Source organism: Cricetulus griseus, chromosome 4 (genome assembly GCF_003668045.3).
Source record: "Cricetulus griseus strain 17A/GY chromosome 4, alternate assembly CriGri-PICRH-1.0, whole genome shotgun sequence".
NCBI classification, from domain to species: domain Eukaryota; kingdom Metazoa; phylum Chordata; class Mammalia; order Rodentia; family Cricetidae; genus Cricetulus; species Cricetulus griseus.
In genome coordinates, this window is record NC_048597.1 from 160,721,630 (window position 1) to 160,736,788 (window position 15,159).

General features: G+C 42.1%; 1 protein-coding gene across 1 annotated transcript in view; it reads right to left on the reverse strand.

Moving 5' to 3' along the window:
- The window catches only part of Htr3b (5-hydroxytryptamine receptor 3B), a 28,648-nt gene that overhangs the window by 6,413 nt on the left and 7,076 nt on the right, over positions 1-15,159 (reverse strand). Inside the window, exons 3-6 of the mRNA XM_027412314.1 lie at positions 5,933-5,977; positions 5,545-5,654; positions 4,737-4,906; positions 3,136-3,293 (exon numbers count right to left, since the gene is read on the reverse strand). Of these exons, the coding sequence (XP_027268115.1) occupies positions 3,136-3,293; positions 4,737-4,906; positions 5,545-5,654; positions 5,933-5,977 (483 nt within the window). The remainder of the gene's footprint in view (positions 1-3,135; positions 3,294-4,736; positions 4,907-5,544; positions 5,655-5,932; positions 5,978-15,159) is intronic.

Here is a 15,159-nt window from a genome sequence, read left to right on the forward strand (position 1 = left end):
CATTTCCCCAGTACTCTGTGAGTTTCCATTGCCCTCACTCAGTGTCAAAGCATTTTGACCATCTCTTTCCATCCAAAATGACTTCTAGATTTTCTTCCTACCTCTGCCCACCCCTACAAGGTCATACAGAAACTGAATGTCCATCCTGCTGTTTTCTGGGAACCAGCAGCTCCAATAATGTATTGGAAGTAATCTCCCTTCCCATGGCTGTTGGATTGGGTCCCAGGCTATACACAAACATCCTTACATGGAGAAGAGCTTTGTCTGGGCCCCCTGTGGAATGTAGTTGGATTCTGAAACATCAGTGGTACCCTGTGATAAACAGCACATGTCCCAGCACTAGTGGCTGTGATTGTGTTAGCTGAAGCTAATGGCATCCTGAGCATTTGGTGCCAGATAAATGGTAGTGGTAGCCATGTGCGTTAGCATGGGATGAGGCTGTGTTTAGAAGAGAATATTGTCTCTCTTGCCTGTTCCAACTGTCCCTAGCTTGGTCTGGGGCAAACAGGTGATTATATTAGGAGGAAGATGGTCCTTTACCATCAGGACACCACCAAGTGCCCTGTTGGCACAGAATTGAATTTCCCATACTACAACACTGGCCAAGGGCTTTTGAATGACACCAAGATGCCTTGGATGCTAAATGTAGAATGTCTTATATGGAATGAAAACAATGAAGCCAGGCATGGGGCACGTGGCAGCAGCCATGGGAAGGTGTGGAAGTTGGGAGATGAAACCAGTGAGGGTTCTGGAACATGCGACTCTTTCCAAAGTTGCAGGATCACTTCTGAGTCTGGCTAAAATGATCTGTAACTTTACTCAGGATTTTTTTTTGTGGTATTTGGTTCAAGAGAATCAGGTGAAAGCTTGCTTTTCCATGTAACCCACCTTGGTCTCCAGGGCAAAGACACCTTGGAGAAAACTTCCAGGACATGAAATCAAACACATGTGTATCCCTACCTCCAGCATGTCTCCATAGAAACACCATAACAGAGAGGAATGTGGTGATGAAGAGAGCAAAGGAACTGGACCATGGTTCCTACATGGAGGGATGCCTCCCTTGAAGCAGTGCTTACCTTCTTTCCTATTGTGAATGGACCCAGATGCTCTCAAGAAGACAAGCTAATATTTAGGGGAAAGGGTGGCATGTAATGGCAGAGACAGAGAGAGAACAAGAGAGCACACAAGGGTATACCCACACTCACACTCCCATTTACCTGCTGTCTCTTGCCTTTGTCTGTCTCCGTGCAGTGTAGGTAATGATGTGTGCAGCACTCCGTGGAGTGCTTGGCAGGTGACTGGTTCCACCTTGTACTTGCCATTCCCTCACATTTCCCTTTAATGCTCTCCATTATTTGGGCTGCATTAATAATGTTTGCAGGCTGATATCTTTAAAATTAATGAGGTGTTTACTCTTAGCCAAGAAACTCATTGAAATAAAAAAAAGCTTTCTTCCCCCTACTCTTTTTCTCTTACTAAAACCAAGTGGACAAGAACTGGGTATGTGACTCAGTGGTAGGGTGCTTGCCTAGAGTGAGCAAGGCCCTTCCTTGTTTGAGCCCTAGGATTAAAAAAAAAACAAAGAAGAAAGAGTGGTCAGGTAGGCCACAATAGACACTTGGTTGAATTGTAAGTTAGAAAGAATTTCAGTCTAAAATCCCCTGCTCCACAGGCATGTTTTGCAATGGGTTATTAGCCAACGTATAGCCTTGAGGGAGGCTCAAACCGTGGTGCTTTAAGGCTCTGGCATAACAGGAGTTTTTCTAGATAAACACATACCTTTCAACCAATGGAGGCCACTCATGCCCTCAGGAACAGCTGATCTCACTCTTTGCATCAGCTCTCAATCTGGTCTGCAGGCACCTCATCCCCAAGGCCTAATTCTGGAGGAATCCATGTCATGGGCACTCCTAACCTTTTTGCAATATCTATTTTTCAACTGGATTTATTCTTTGTCATGAATATCATCCTCCTACCCTGTCGAAAATACCACCTTTACTTTGTGCAGTAAAGCAGGGCTCTCTGCCAAATTCTAGCTCAGAGAGTCTACCTGTGATGTGAACATGCCTGTGACTACAGCAGGGTGGTTTGCCGGGAAAGCCAAAGGAGCAGAAGCTCGGCAGGAAAAGTGGTGAGCACCACTATCCTTCTCCCAGAGCTCCTTAAGACAAATTTCCCTGGGTACAGTTTGACCAAGAATACTCCCAGGGATACATCAGAGCACCATAGCTTCCACCATGACCTGGTCAGCAGTTGTTCCTTCTGACCCTGAAGCACTAGTAGCTTGCTTTCTCTATCTGTGTCTGTCTGCCTGTTTTTTCCTTCCTTCCTTCCTTCCTTCCTTCCTTCCTTCCTTCCTTCCTTCCTTCTTACCTTCCTTCCTTCCTTCCCTCCCTTTCCTCCCTCCCTCTTTCCCTCTCTTTTCCTTTTCTTTCTTTTTATAAAATAGGGTCTTATGTAGCCCATGCTGGCCTCAAAGTCAATCCTATTCCTCTGGCCTCCACCTTCCTAGTGCTCATATCCCAGGTGTGTGTCACCATGCTTGATTTATGTGTGCCAGTGATCAACCCCAGGGGATCCATGTAAGTTACCAACTCAGCTACATCTCCAACCCCACTCGTTGTTTCTATGGGTCATGCAGATGACTATCAGCTCATCCCCTTAGATATTTGAGTTAGTAATATGATCATTTTATGCATCTGCATCTGAAATTAATTGATAATTTTCTCAATTGAAAATGGGACAATTATGTTGATGAGACAGTTTCTTCGTTGTTGTTGTTGTTTTTCCCCTAATTCATTATGATGCTGATGGTGTGTACATTGCTTTGGGCTTTATTCCCAGTGAATTAGAAGTGATAATGTTTGTGTAAGCCACAAGGTTTGAAGACTTCTTCTGTGAGGTGGGTCAGACTCTGGAGTCTGCACACCATTCTCTCTGATTCCCTTGTAGATTATGGTAGTAGCTCGGTAGCCTAGGATCTCTGCTTTCAAACACTGCAGCACAGGGGAATGGGCCAGCTCAACACACTGCTCCCGGTGATAATGAGGATATGCAACAGAGCAGATTGCACAGCAAAATAGAGAAGGCCAAGGACTACAGAGACGTAGGTATCGGGTACAAAGGAGTACCTACATTAAACTGAATCTGGGCGAAGTTTCCAGTGCTGCTCCGCAGGATGTGGTATGTGGAGGACACTGAAAGAAGTTGCCACTCAGTGTCATTCAGAAATGCCCTTTTGTCATTCTCGATGTCTTCTCTATTCCTCAAGAAGCCCAGGTCTATGTCTTCCACTAAAACAATAACAGAAACAATGGACTTCCTGGGAGAGAGAGAGAGGAGCCAGCATGTCCCACTTTCCCAAACCCCAGCTTTAGCCCTTCCTTTTTATCCTATCCACACACACAGTATTACTGGTATTTGAGTTACAGAGCAGAGGCAGGAGACAATATTTCTAATCTTTTCTTAAACTATGTATTTAGAGTTGGATCCTGCTCTCTACAGTGTGTCCTGTGACTTTTAGAACATTCTCAATGGTAATAGAATCGGATGTCATAATAACAAATAAACAGCACTGGTGGGTTTTAACATTGTACCTTGTCTGGATTCTAGGAAAACCCACTGCAATAATACATCTTTTAAATTGTTCTTTTTGTTCTTTTTTATTTTTTTCTTGTTTTTTATTGAGCTATACATTTTTCCTCGATCCCCTTCCCTCCTCCCCTTCCACCCTCCTCCCCTTCCACCCTCCTCCCTGCCCCCCATGCTCTCAATTTACTCAGAAGATCTTGTCTTTTTTTCCCATTCCTAGGTGGATCCATGCATGTCTCTCTTAGAGTCCTCCTTGTTTCCTAGCTTCTCTGGGATTGTGGACAGTAGGCTGATTATCCTTTGCTTTATGTCTAATATCCACTTATGAGTGAGTACATATTATATTTATCTTTCTGGGTCTGGGTTACCTTACTCAGGATTGTTTTTCTAGTTCCCTCCATTTGCCTGCAAATTTCAAGATTTTTTTAACCACTGAGTAGTATTCCCTGTGTAAATGCACAACATTTTCTTTATCCATTTTTTGGTTGAGGAACATCTAGGTTGTTTCCAGGTTCTGACCATTATGAATAATACTGCTATGAACATATTTGAACAAATGTTCTTGTGGTGTGAGTGGGTATTCTTTGGGTATATGCCCAAAAGTGGTATTTCTAGGTCTTGAGTTAGATTTATTCCTAATTTTCTGAGAAGCTTGCCATACTGATTTCCAAAGCAGCTGTACAAGTTTTCACTCCCACCTGCAGTGGAGGAGTGTTCCCCTTTCTCCACATCCTCTCCAGCATAAGCTGTCATCAGTGTTTTGTTTGTTTGTTTGTTTGTTTGTTTTTAATCTTGGCCATTCTGAAAGGAGTGAGATGGTAGCTCAGCATTGTTTTTATTTGCATTTCTCTGATGGCTAAGGATGTTGAGCATTAATAATACATTTTTTTAAGCAGAGTCTCATGTGTCCCAGGTAAACTCAAGCTCTCTCTACAGCCAAGGATCTTGAATTTCTGATCTTCCTGCCTCCACCTCCAAAGTGCTGGGATTTCAGTTACATGCTACTACATCCAGTTGACATTTAGATTTTTGAGCAATCAACCATGTGTAAGAATAGAATAGATCTGAAGTTAATGTCATTTCACCTATGAATGCCCACACAGCATAGGTATTCCCAGAAGACTGTGCCTCTGTGGTTCGTTTACCTGTGTGCAGAATGCTATTGAAGGTGAGACTGCAGTTCTGGATGTCAAAGGGAAAAGCGTATGTCTGCAAACTGCATGCAGAGACCACTTGGATGGGCTTGTGGTTACTAATGGTTCCAGAAGAATTCACATATACATAGGGGAGGTCTGGAGATCTTTCAAGGTCCACACTATATGAAACACAAGAGAACCTGTTATGGAGAGGACCTTAGTCATTTCCAAACACACACAGAACTGACTATGAGGTGGTAGTGACCATGGGACCCAAAGCTAGATTTAGAAGAATAAGAAAAAGGATGGAATGATATTTCCCATGAGATGATTCGCCCTGACAGATACTCTCAGAAATGACAAGTCTCATCATTAACTCACCTGCATAAATAATAACTCCAAGCACCACTAATCAAATATGTATTTTTAAAAAATATATTTAATTTTAAATTATATGTACATAGGGATGGTGTGCCCAGGTGAGTACAGGTGCCCACAGAGACCAGAAGAGAGCATCAGATCCCCAGGAAATGAGTTACAGGAGGTTATGAACTACCCAATGTAGGTGCTGGGAACTGAACCCCTAGTCCTCTGAAAAAGCAATACAGATTCTTAACTACTAAGCCATCTCTCCAATCTCCAAATCAGTATCCTAAATGATGTCAACTCATGCTAATTCCATCCTGAATATCCCCAATAGTATGACCCCAGTGACTGGAGAAAACAAAAGTATAACAATGACTGAAAATAAATGGCATTTGACCTAAACAGATGAATTAAACCAACGGTCACAGAAATACAACCCCAGAACACTTACAACTCATTAATGATGATATCAGGAGCCCAGATGGCACTGAGAGGAAGAGAGATTTCTTGAATCTCATCAAACAGGCTTGAGTTCCAGGACAAAAACTCATCATTCCAAACCTGTTAGGAGTAGCCAAGCAGGACACAACAACATGAGCAAGCTTCAGTGCACTGACATAACTGAGTACTGATCCAGTTCATCAGCCCCGTGATGTACTCTGTTGGGGGGAAGGAAATCCAGGCTATGGCTACATCCTTGCATAGATTCTAATAAACTAGGCCTGCTCTGGGCTAAGGGACTATGCCTACAGGTAGGACCCCTTCCTTAGGACAACTGCATTTTTAGGTAGATCCCGATCAGGAACCCAGCATGCAGAGAGGGAAGGAGAATCAGTTACCTCTTGGTACCACACGCTTGTCTTTAATTTTTGATTCTGTACATCCTGTGGAGCAAGAAAAGAACATCCAGAGAATCTAAGCACATGGGCGAGTAAAGGCAAGTTTGGGAGCATCCCCATAAAATCCCAGCACATCAATTATCAGAGGCAAGTGCAGTCATCTGATAGTTTAAGAGGGAGGGAAATCAAACGCAACCAACCAAGGCTGATTTTAAAAACATTACCTAGCCTCCTCGATACCAGAGTTTCCCCACTTCCTGCTTATCATGCACACCTGTGGCTTTGAATGTGGCTCTATTATTCAGGACAAAATAGCACTCTGACTGCACTTAACATTTTGAGTGATTTTCTAATCTCTTTTCCCGCTCTAATTAGTTACTCTGCCATTAATCAAACTAAAAAAAAAGTATGATATGTAAGTCTTAGCCAATATTGAGCTCAAAAGATGAGACCAAGCTCCTGCTTCTAATCAAGGTATTATTCATAATCTTTCAATGAAAGCTATCTTCACTGACACATGAAGCCATTTCTGCTAAGTTACTTTGTGTTTAAATTTGTCTGCTTGTGAAACAGACTGATGAGCTCAATATAGGTGAGGTATACCTTCTTGACAACAGATGTGATTTTCCATCTCTGCAATAACTCAGTGATCTTTTTTTAATTAAAGAAAAGTGTTTTATGTGTATGAGATTTATACCTTCATATATATATATAATATATATATATATATATATATATATGTTCATGCCTGGTGCCCATAAAAAGCCAGAAAAGGACATTGGATTCCATGAAACTGGAGCTACAAATGATTGTGAGCTACCATGTGGGTGATAGAAATCGAACCCAGATCCCCTGGAAGAGCAACCAGTGCTCTTAACCCTTGAGCCACCTCTCCAGCATCTTGATGATTTTTTTGTTAAAGATCTACCCCCAAACAGCAGCAGCAGCAGTAACAACAATGATGAATCCTCTTTGCCAGCATTTTTCATATCTAACCTAGTAAAGGACATTCTAAAAATAAGATGTTCTTGGGGATTAAAAAAGAAAAGTTATTTCACACATGTAGTATCTAACAACCATTAACTATGAAAATGGATCACAAGCCTGAATGTTTGAGCTAAGACTAGAAAACTCAGACTCTTGAGACTTTGAATTACATGATCTTTTCTTAGATATGAAAGCAGAAGCAACAAGTGAAAAAAGTGAGATTTTTTATCAAAATTAAAAACTTTCATGTGGGATAAAGACATGGCTGAGCAGTTAAGATCACTTGCTGTCCTTACAAAGGGTATGAGTTTAGTTCTCAGACCCACATCTGGCAGCTCACAACCACATGTGACTACAGTTTCTAAAGCTCTGATGGCCTCTTCTGGCCTGCATAAACAGCTGCAATATAAACACTTATATAAACCATATATAAGAATAAATATAAATATTCTAGAACTGGAAAGATGGCTCAACAGTTAAGAGAGCTTTTTGCTCTTCCAGACAACCCAGTTCCAGGATCTACACTCTTCTGGATTCCCGGGGCACTGTGTGCGAGTGGTGCATGGATATATGTGCAGGCAAACACTCATACACTTTAAATAAAGTTAAATTTTTAAAAAAAATGTGTAAAGGTAAAGTTGACAAAATGAGGCAATATAATGTTAAAATATTATCATCATCTTTGTGTGTGTTGTGTAGGCATGTATATGCCATGGCACACATGTTAAAGTCAGAGAACAACTTCCAATAATCAGTTCCTGCCTTCTACTGTGCGTTCTGGGGTGGAACAAATGCTTTGACCTACTGAGTCATCTCACCAGCCCCAAGACATTATACCATATACCAAAAAAACACAAACATTCATAAAAGACTCTGAGAACACCTGCATGCCAAAGGGCCAGGAAACCTAGGGTAGATGGGTGAATTGCTAAGCAATATATCAAAGTTGAACCACAAACTCACCACTCCTTGTAATCCCATCACTTGGGAGGTAGAGGCAGGAGGACCCAGTATTCAAAGCCATCCTCTGCTATGTTAAGTTAGCTTCAGGCTTGCCTAAAGTATGTGAGACCCAGGCTTTAGAACCTAATCAAGGAGCTGGAGAGATAGCTTAGTGATTGAAAGTGCTCTTGCAGAAGACTTGAGTTCTGTTCCATCTCCCAAGTGCTGGGATTACAGGCACACACCACTATGTCCAGTTTATGCACGCCAAGCAAGCACTCCCCAGATGAGCTACCTCCCAAGCCCAAAGGAAACACAATAAGCTCTTTGGATTAAAGTTTCCCCTTTTTACAGTCGAGAAAGTGGGTTGGCTACTGAATATGCATTTCTAGGTACAGTGGGAAAGAAGAAAGTGAGCAGGCAAGGAGCCCTACTTCCAGGCTCAACAAAAGCTGCTTTGAACTCACTGGTTCTACAGATTTTTATGGACTTTAAATAGATACTTGAGAGAGGCAGGTTTTAAAGTGGTATGCAAAGTGAAAAGATTGAATTCACAAATATTTCCCCAAGGAACAGCTTGTAGAAGGACCAGTGGGGACCCCCAGCCAAGATTGGCTCAGCAGGGGTTCTGGAAGGTTTTTTTTTTTTAAGTCCTCTACTGAGAGCCCAAGATTAGGGGATACCGCTCACTCTCTTCTTTGGGAAATGTATGAGCCACGTGATTATGGAATAGATCATGCCTTACTCGCCCAAGTAATGCTAGGCTTAGTTACAATCCATGAGGATTCCCTACAAACACATATTTTTAAAATGTCCAAAATGCAGCTTATATTAAGGGAAGCATAGCTATTAACTATGCTCACAGGAATACTTTTTTTAATATTAAAATTACACTTATGTCACGTGCCAAAACGTGAGTGTGGCGGTCAGAGGACAACCTTGAGACTGGGTTTCCTTCTTCTTCTATGTAGGTTCTGAGGATGGAACTCAGTTCCTCAGGCTTGGAGGCAAGCTCCTCTACCTGCTGAGGATCTCATGGCAACATTGTCTTCCTTTGAGCGCCTCCATTGTTCTTACTGATTTCTCTATCACTGTCATAGCACCCTATAAACATCTCTCATTGATCAGGATAGCTGGGAAGAGGGTCTTCCTCTGTTTCCATGCTGCTTTTTGTTATCCTTTGATTCAGCTGACTCTGATTGCCAGCCATATTGATACTTTCACTCATTTTTTCCTTCCTGCCTATTGCTTTGTTGTTTTACACCTAGGAATGATGCTCACACTTTTTTTTTTTTTTTTTTTTTTGCCTAGAATATTATAGTGGTGACTAGGAAGATTCATCATTCAGTCCTATAGAATGCAGTGTCAAAAAGTAGTTTGAGGCTAAAACTAACAATCTTTTTTTTTCTTTCAAAGAAACAAGTTTCCCAATGCCAGCTGGTGAGTGTAATTGGTTCTCTGGTGGCATTATTCACAGCTCTTCCCTCTGCGTGCCTCTCTTTTTCTTTCGATACCTTCCATCTTGCTTGTTAAAAGCAAAGGATATTTCCGAGAATTGGAATTCATTAGTCTTCCTAACAGAGGGAGTCTATTTAGATCTAAATTGGTGGTTAGCAAATATACAGATAATTCCCTCACATTCTTATTTATCTTTCCTAGTTCCGGAGACCATGGAAACAGATGCCTGAACGTCTGGCTGGGAGGCTCCAGTCAATGGACTGGAATACAAAGGTATCCGGGATTCGGAATTGACAAAACTCAATAGAAACAAATTGAAACTCTTCACTGTTGAGTAGATTATCTCTATAATCAGATTTCCCTAAGGTACTCATAATACTCAGAAATTCGAAGACAAGACAGTAGGCTTTTCCATAAACAAAACAGGAGGCAAAACATGAGAAGGGAGGCGAGGTGCCGTGATGGGAGCCAGGCTGCGAGTTCTTCATTCAAACACAAGTCGGTAGCAGCACAGCTGCTAGCAGAGGCATCCGGCAAGTTTGTCGTTGGCACTGGGAGCATCCTCGTCTGGACAATCTGTGAGGAATTTTATCAGAACCTTCAGAATTGTTCCTATGGCTGCAACTAACTTTGTCTGGCTCATCTAAATATAATAGCAACATTTATAAAGTGTCTCTGGAGTAACCTAGTCATCCATTGAGATAAGCTTAGAATTAGTGTTTTTTTAATTCACTAGCTATTTTACAGTATTGATCTAGCATCTTGGAAGTAAAATATATTACAATGCAGCATGTGGTGGGAAATAAGAATACAAGCAACAAAGACTTCCTATCAAGAAACATATTACAAAGTAGGGAATGTGTAGATGTAGTGACCCATGCTATAACCCAGAACACAAAGGGATGGGTGGTGGAACAGCTCAGTTCAGGAAAGTGCTTGCCTGGTTGCCATATAGTTTTTGTCAACTTGACACAAACCTGGACATGAGAAGGGGGAATATCAACTGAGGAAATTCGTCCATTAGATTGGTGTAGGGGCATGGTTTCTTAATTGCTAATTGACGTAGGAGGGTTCACTTTGGGTGGTACCATCCCTGGACAGGCGGGCCTGGGCTGAAAAGAAGGTAACAGAGCTAGGCATTGTGGGTCATGCCTTTAATCTCATCACTGGGAGACAGAACCTGCTCTACATAGTGAGTTCCAACACAACTAGGGCTGTGAAGAGAGAGCCTGTTGAAAGAAAGAAAGAAAGAAAGAAAGAAAGAAAGAAAGAAAGAAAGAAAGAAAGAAACAAAAGAGGGGGAAGGAGGAAGGAAGGAAGGAAGGAAGGAAGGAAGGAAGGAAGGAAGGGAGGGAGGAAGGGAGGAAGGGAGGAAGGAGGGAAGGAAGGAAGGAAGGAAGGAAGGAAGGAAGGAAGGAAGGAAGGAAGGAAGGAAGGAAAACTGAGCAAGCCAGGGGAACAATCCAGTAAGCTTCAATTCCTGCCTCCAGGTTCCTGCCTTGGCTTCCCTTCTTGTTGGGCTCAAACCTGTAAGGCAAACAAACCCTTTCCTCCCTAAATTGTCTTTAGACAATGTTTTATCACAGCAACAAAAAGCAAACTAGGACACTTGTGAACATAAGGACCTGAGTTCAATCCCCCAGAACCTATGTTAAAAAATAAAAAATGCTGGAAGCAGTGGCTCACACTCATAATTCAAGAGCTATGGAGGCAGATAGGTAGATTCCTGAGCCAGCCTAGCCTACTTGATGAGTTCCAGATCATCGAGAAGAGTCTATTTTAAAAAGAAAACAGATAAAGTGAATGGCATCTGAGGAATGATAGCTGAGGGCCTGTGAAATGGCTCAGCAACTTAGGATGACTGCTCCAAAGCTGGGACCCACATAATAGAAGGAGAAAATTGACTCACACTTGCACATTGTGGCTCACACACACACACACACACACACACACACACACACACACACACACAGAGAGAGAGAGAGAGAGAGAGAGAGAGAGAGAGAGAGAGAGAGAATGAATAGATAAAATATAATTTTAAAAAAGAGGTTGCTCTCTGGCGTCCACATGCATCTACAGCACCCACACTGGCATGTATGTATGAACATGCCTGAACACACACATACACATGCAAAAGAAAATTTACCTAATTATGAGATATGTGTAACCTAGTCTAGTGACAAATAAGTATACATTACAACATGGGGTGGGGAGCCATATCTTTAGTGTTTTCCTTACCTACAATAATAATAAGATTTTGTTTTCTTTATCAAGGCAGAAAAAGTTATATTTTAAAAGTTCAACTTGACATGCTTGTTACAAGGGAAAATATTAATATAAAGACTTTTTTAGTTTTTTTTTTTGAGACAGGATTTCTCTGTGTAGTTTTGGAGCCTATCTAGGCACTCACTCTGTAGACCAGGCTGGCCTCAAGTCACAGATATCTGAGTGCCTCTGCCTCCTGAGTGCTGGGATTAAAAGTATGCACCACCCAGCTAAGACTTTATTTCTTTTCTATATTTTTTTCCAAATAAGCCTCTGAAGGCAAAGCTGAGTGGTTCTACTTTACTTAATCAATAAATATCAAATCAAAAGAAGAAGGTTAAGGAAACATCTGAGAGCCATCCTAACCCCTCCTCAGGGATCATTAACCCCCTGCCTGGAGTTTCACATTACAACTCTTACTGTATGCCATTTGTTTGTTTGTATTTGCTGAGATGGAATTTCTTGCCATCTCTCAGGTTGGCTTCACACTCAGCCTCCATAGTGCTGAGATCACAGACGTATACTACCCTGGCACTCATATTGTGTATCTTTATTCGGATCATGCTCAACACTGGACTCCAGGAAGGAGGATGGCCATAATAACCCATCGATAACTACAGGGTGAGAAACTGTATCTCTTCTAGCCAGGGGAAGCATCAGTCACAAGGAATTAAGTCTCCAAAATTCTAGTTCAATATCCAATTAAAAAGAGACTTTAAAAAAGGGAACTTAAAGGTGCTATCTATTAGAAGCGTGTGACACCAGGCCTTTTGTGTGGGGATAACTCCTGGCATTAAATTGAACAAAGATCATAAGGCTGGTACATTTACTAGTTTATGGGAAAGTCAAACTGAGGAAGGTGAGACTTAAGGACTAGAGGGATGGCTCACGGGTTAGAGCAGGTTCTGCTCTTCCAGGGCACTTGGGTTCTATTTCCTGCACCCACACGATGTCCTGTAAGTGTCTCCAACTCTGGTTCCAGCAGACCAGATACCCTGTCCTGGCCTTCACAGGCACCAGACATGCAGGTGGTGCAGAGACATACACAAAAAAAAAAAAATCATCCATACACATAAAATAAAAATAAATAAATCTAAAAAGAAATGGGAAGGTGAAATTGTTGTTGAAAGGAATTATTTTGGGAGTACTATTGATTGATTGATTGATTGGTTAATAGAATCTTGAGTATCTTAGGCTGGCACTAAGCTTGCCATGTAGCCAAGACTGGCCCTGAACTTCTGATGCTCTTGTTTCTGGCTCCAGAGTGTTAGGGTTACAGCATGCACCACTATACCTATAATCCTAGCACTCGGGAAGCTGATGCAGGAGGATTGCCACCAGTTCCAGGTTAGTCTGGGGTATATAATGAACTCCATACAGTCCTGGGCTCCATAGCAAGATATTGGTCTCAAAAACAAACACACACAAAAATAGGAGATTCTGTGATTTAATGCATATCATCACTAAGCTCTCAACAGAAAAATAGACAGGGCAACAGAAAAAATGGGCAGGGATATGTCAGAGTCCCAGTACTGAATAAATCCAAGTATGGTGGTGCATGCCTGTAATCCCAGCACTTGGGAGATAGAGGCAGAAGAATCATGAGTTAAAGGACATCCTCAGCTACATAGTGAGTTCAAAACCAGCCTGAGCTACATGAAACCCTACCTCAAATAACTAAAACAAAATATTAAAAAATGGTTAGAATATTCTTTAGCATTTATTAAAAATGTATTTTACCTGAGATAGGGAAGGATATAAGGAACAGAAGAGCAAAACTAGAATTCTAGAAACAAATATCGGCATAGTGATGGCAGATGCACAAGATAACCTCAGTTAAAATAGGTTTTCAAACCAGATAGAAAAGGCAAGAGCAATGGCCTAGAATACTACAGAGCTGTCATTACACACAGCAAGTGAGCCTTAGAGAAATGACATGAAGGGCAGTTCATCTGTGGCTGCCACACCCACTGACCCTTTGTAGTGGACTAAATAAACGTGTGTGTGTGTGTGTGTGTGTGTGTGTGTGTGTGTGTGTGTGTGTGTGAGAGAGAGAGAGAGAGAGAGAGAGAGAGAGAGAGAGAGGAGAGAGAAGTGAAATGAGCCAAGTCTGGTTAGATGTGGTGGCTTATGCCTTTAAACTCAATACTTGGGAGGCTGAGGCAGGAGGATTTGCTAAGAATTGAAACCCAGACAAACTTACAAGAAACCAAATCAAACAAGCAAACAAAAAGTATCCAAAGTCATGTATATGTGGTTCCATGTTTATGATTTACTTGAGGTATGAAGATTGAGAGTAGGGTTGGGGACACAGCTGAGTTACAGAAGAGTGAGGATCCCACTTAGGATCCTAGAACTTATATAAAGCCAGACACATTAGCAAGAATTGTAATCCCAGTTTTCCTATATGGTTTAATGGAGCCATGGAGAGGAAAATCCCCAGAAAGAAGCCCAAGGACCAGTTTGGCATATGCAGAAATGAACAAGAGAGACCCTGTCTCAAACATGGTGGAAGACAAGGACCAATACCCAAGGTGGTCCTCTGATGGCTATACATGTGCTGTGGCATGCATGTATTCACACACACACACACACACACACACACACACACACACACACACACACACACACACGTTTATAGACAGCTCAGTAGGTGGCATAGGTAGAATTTACTTGGAAAAGAGATAGGGATACCAAAAACAATACCAGAGAGCCTTGGGATGACAGTGCTCTGGTGCAGCTTTCTTATGGTGGGGGCTACACAAAGAGGACTGTCATGGTTTAGACCCCATGTGTCCTCCAAAGGACAGTGTGTGTGTGTGTGTGTGTGTGTGTGTGTGTGTGTGTGTGTGTGTGTGTGTGTTGACTAGTTTATGGCAACGTGGCACAAGCTAAAGTCATCTGGGAAGAAAGAATCTTAATTGAGACTATACCTCCATAGTATTAGCCTTTAGGCAAATTTGTAGGGTATTTTTTTCCTAGACAGGTAGTTCTGGATGTATAAGAAAGCAGACTGAGGGAGTGGAGTCATGGGGAGCAAGCCAGTAAGCAGCATTCCTTCATGGCTTCTGCATCAGTTCCTACCTCCAGGTTCCTGCCCTGCTTGATTCCTGCCCTGACTTCCTTCAGTGTTGGAGTGTGACCAATCAGCTGTAAGACAAAATAAGCCCTTTCCTCTCCAAGTTGCTTTTGGTCATAGTGTTTTTGTCACAAGAAATAGAAACCCCAACTTAAGATAGTGTGTTGATGGCTGGGTCTGCCGTCTGGTGCTATTGGAAAGGTCATGAAACCCTTAAAAGGTGGGGCCTAGTAAGAGGTCTCTTCCTCATGGGATATGCCATTCAAGGGGACCTGGACCCCTCCTGCTCTTCTCCACATAAGGTGAGTGCCTTTGCTCTGTGGTGTGTTCCTGTGGTATGTGCTGAGTCTCAGCCCCATTTTTGTTTGTTTGGTTTTTGTTGTTGTTGTGAGAGACCTAGGCCCCAGAAAATCCCTGATCTAAAGTCCATACATGTAAGCATTTCGGACTGGATGTAAAGGTATTCTGGCACTTGGGACCCACAGAATACTGAGTG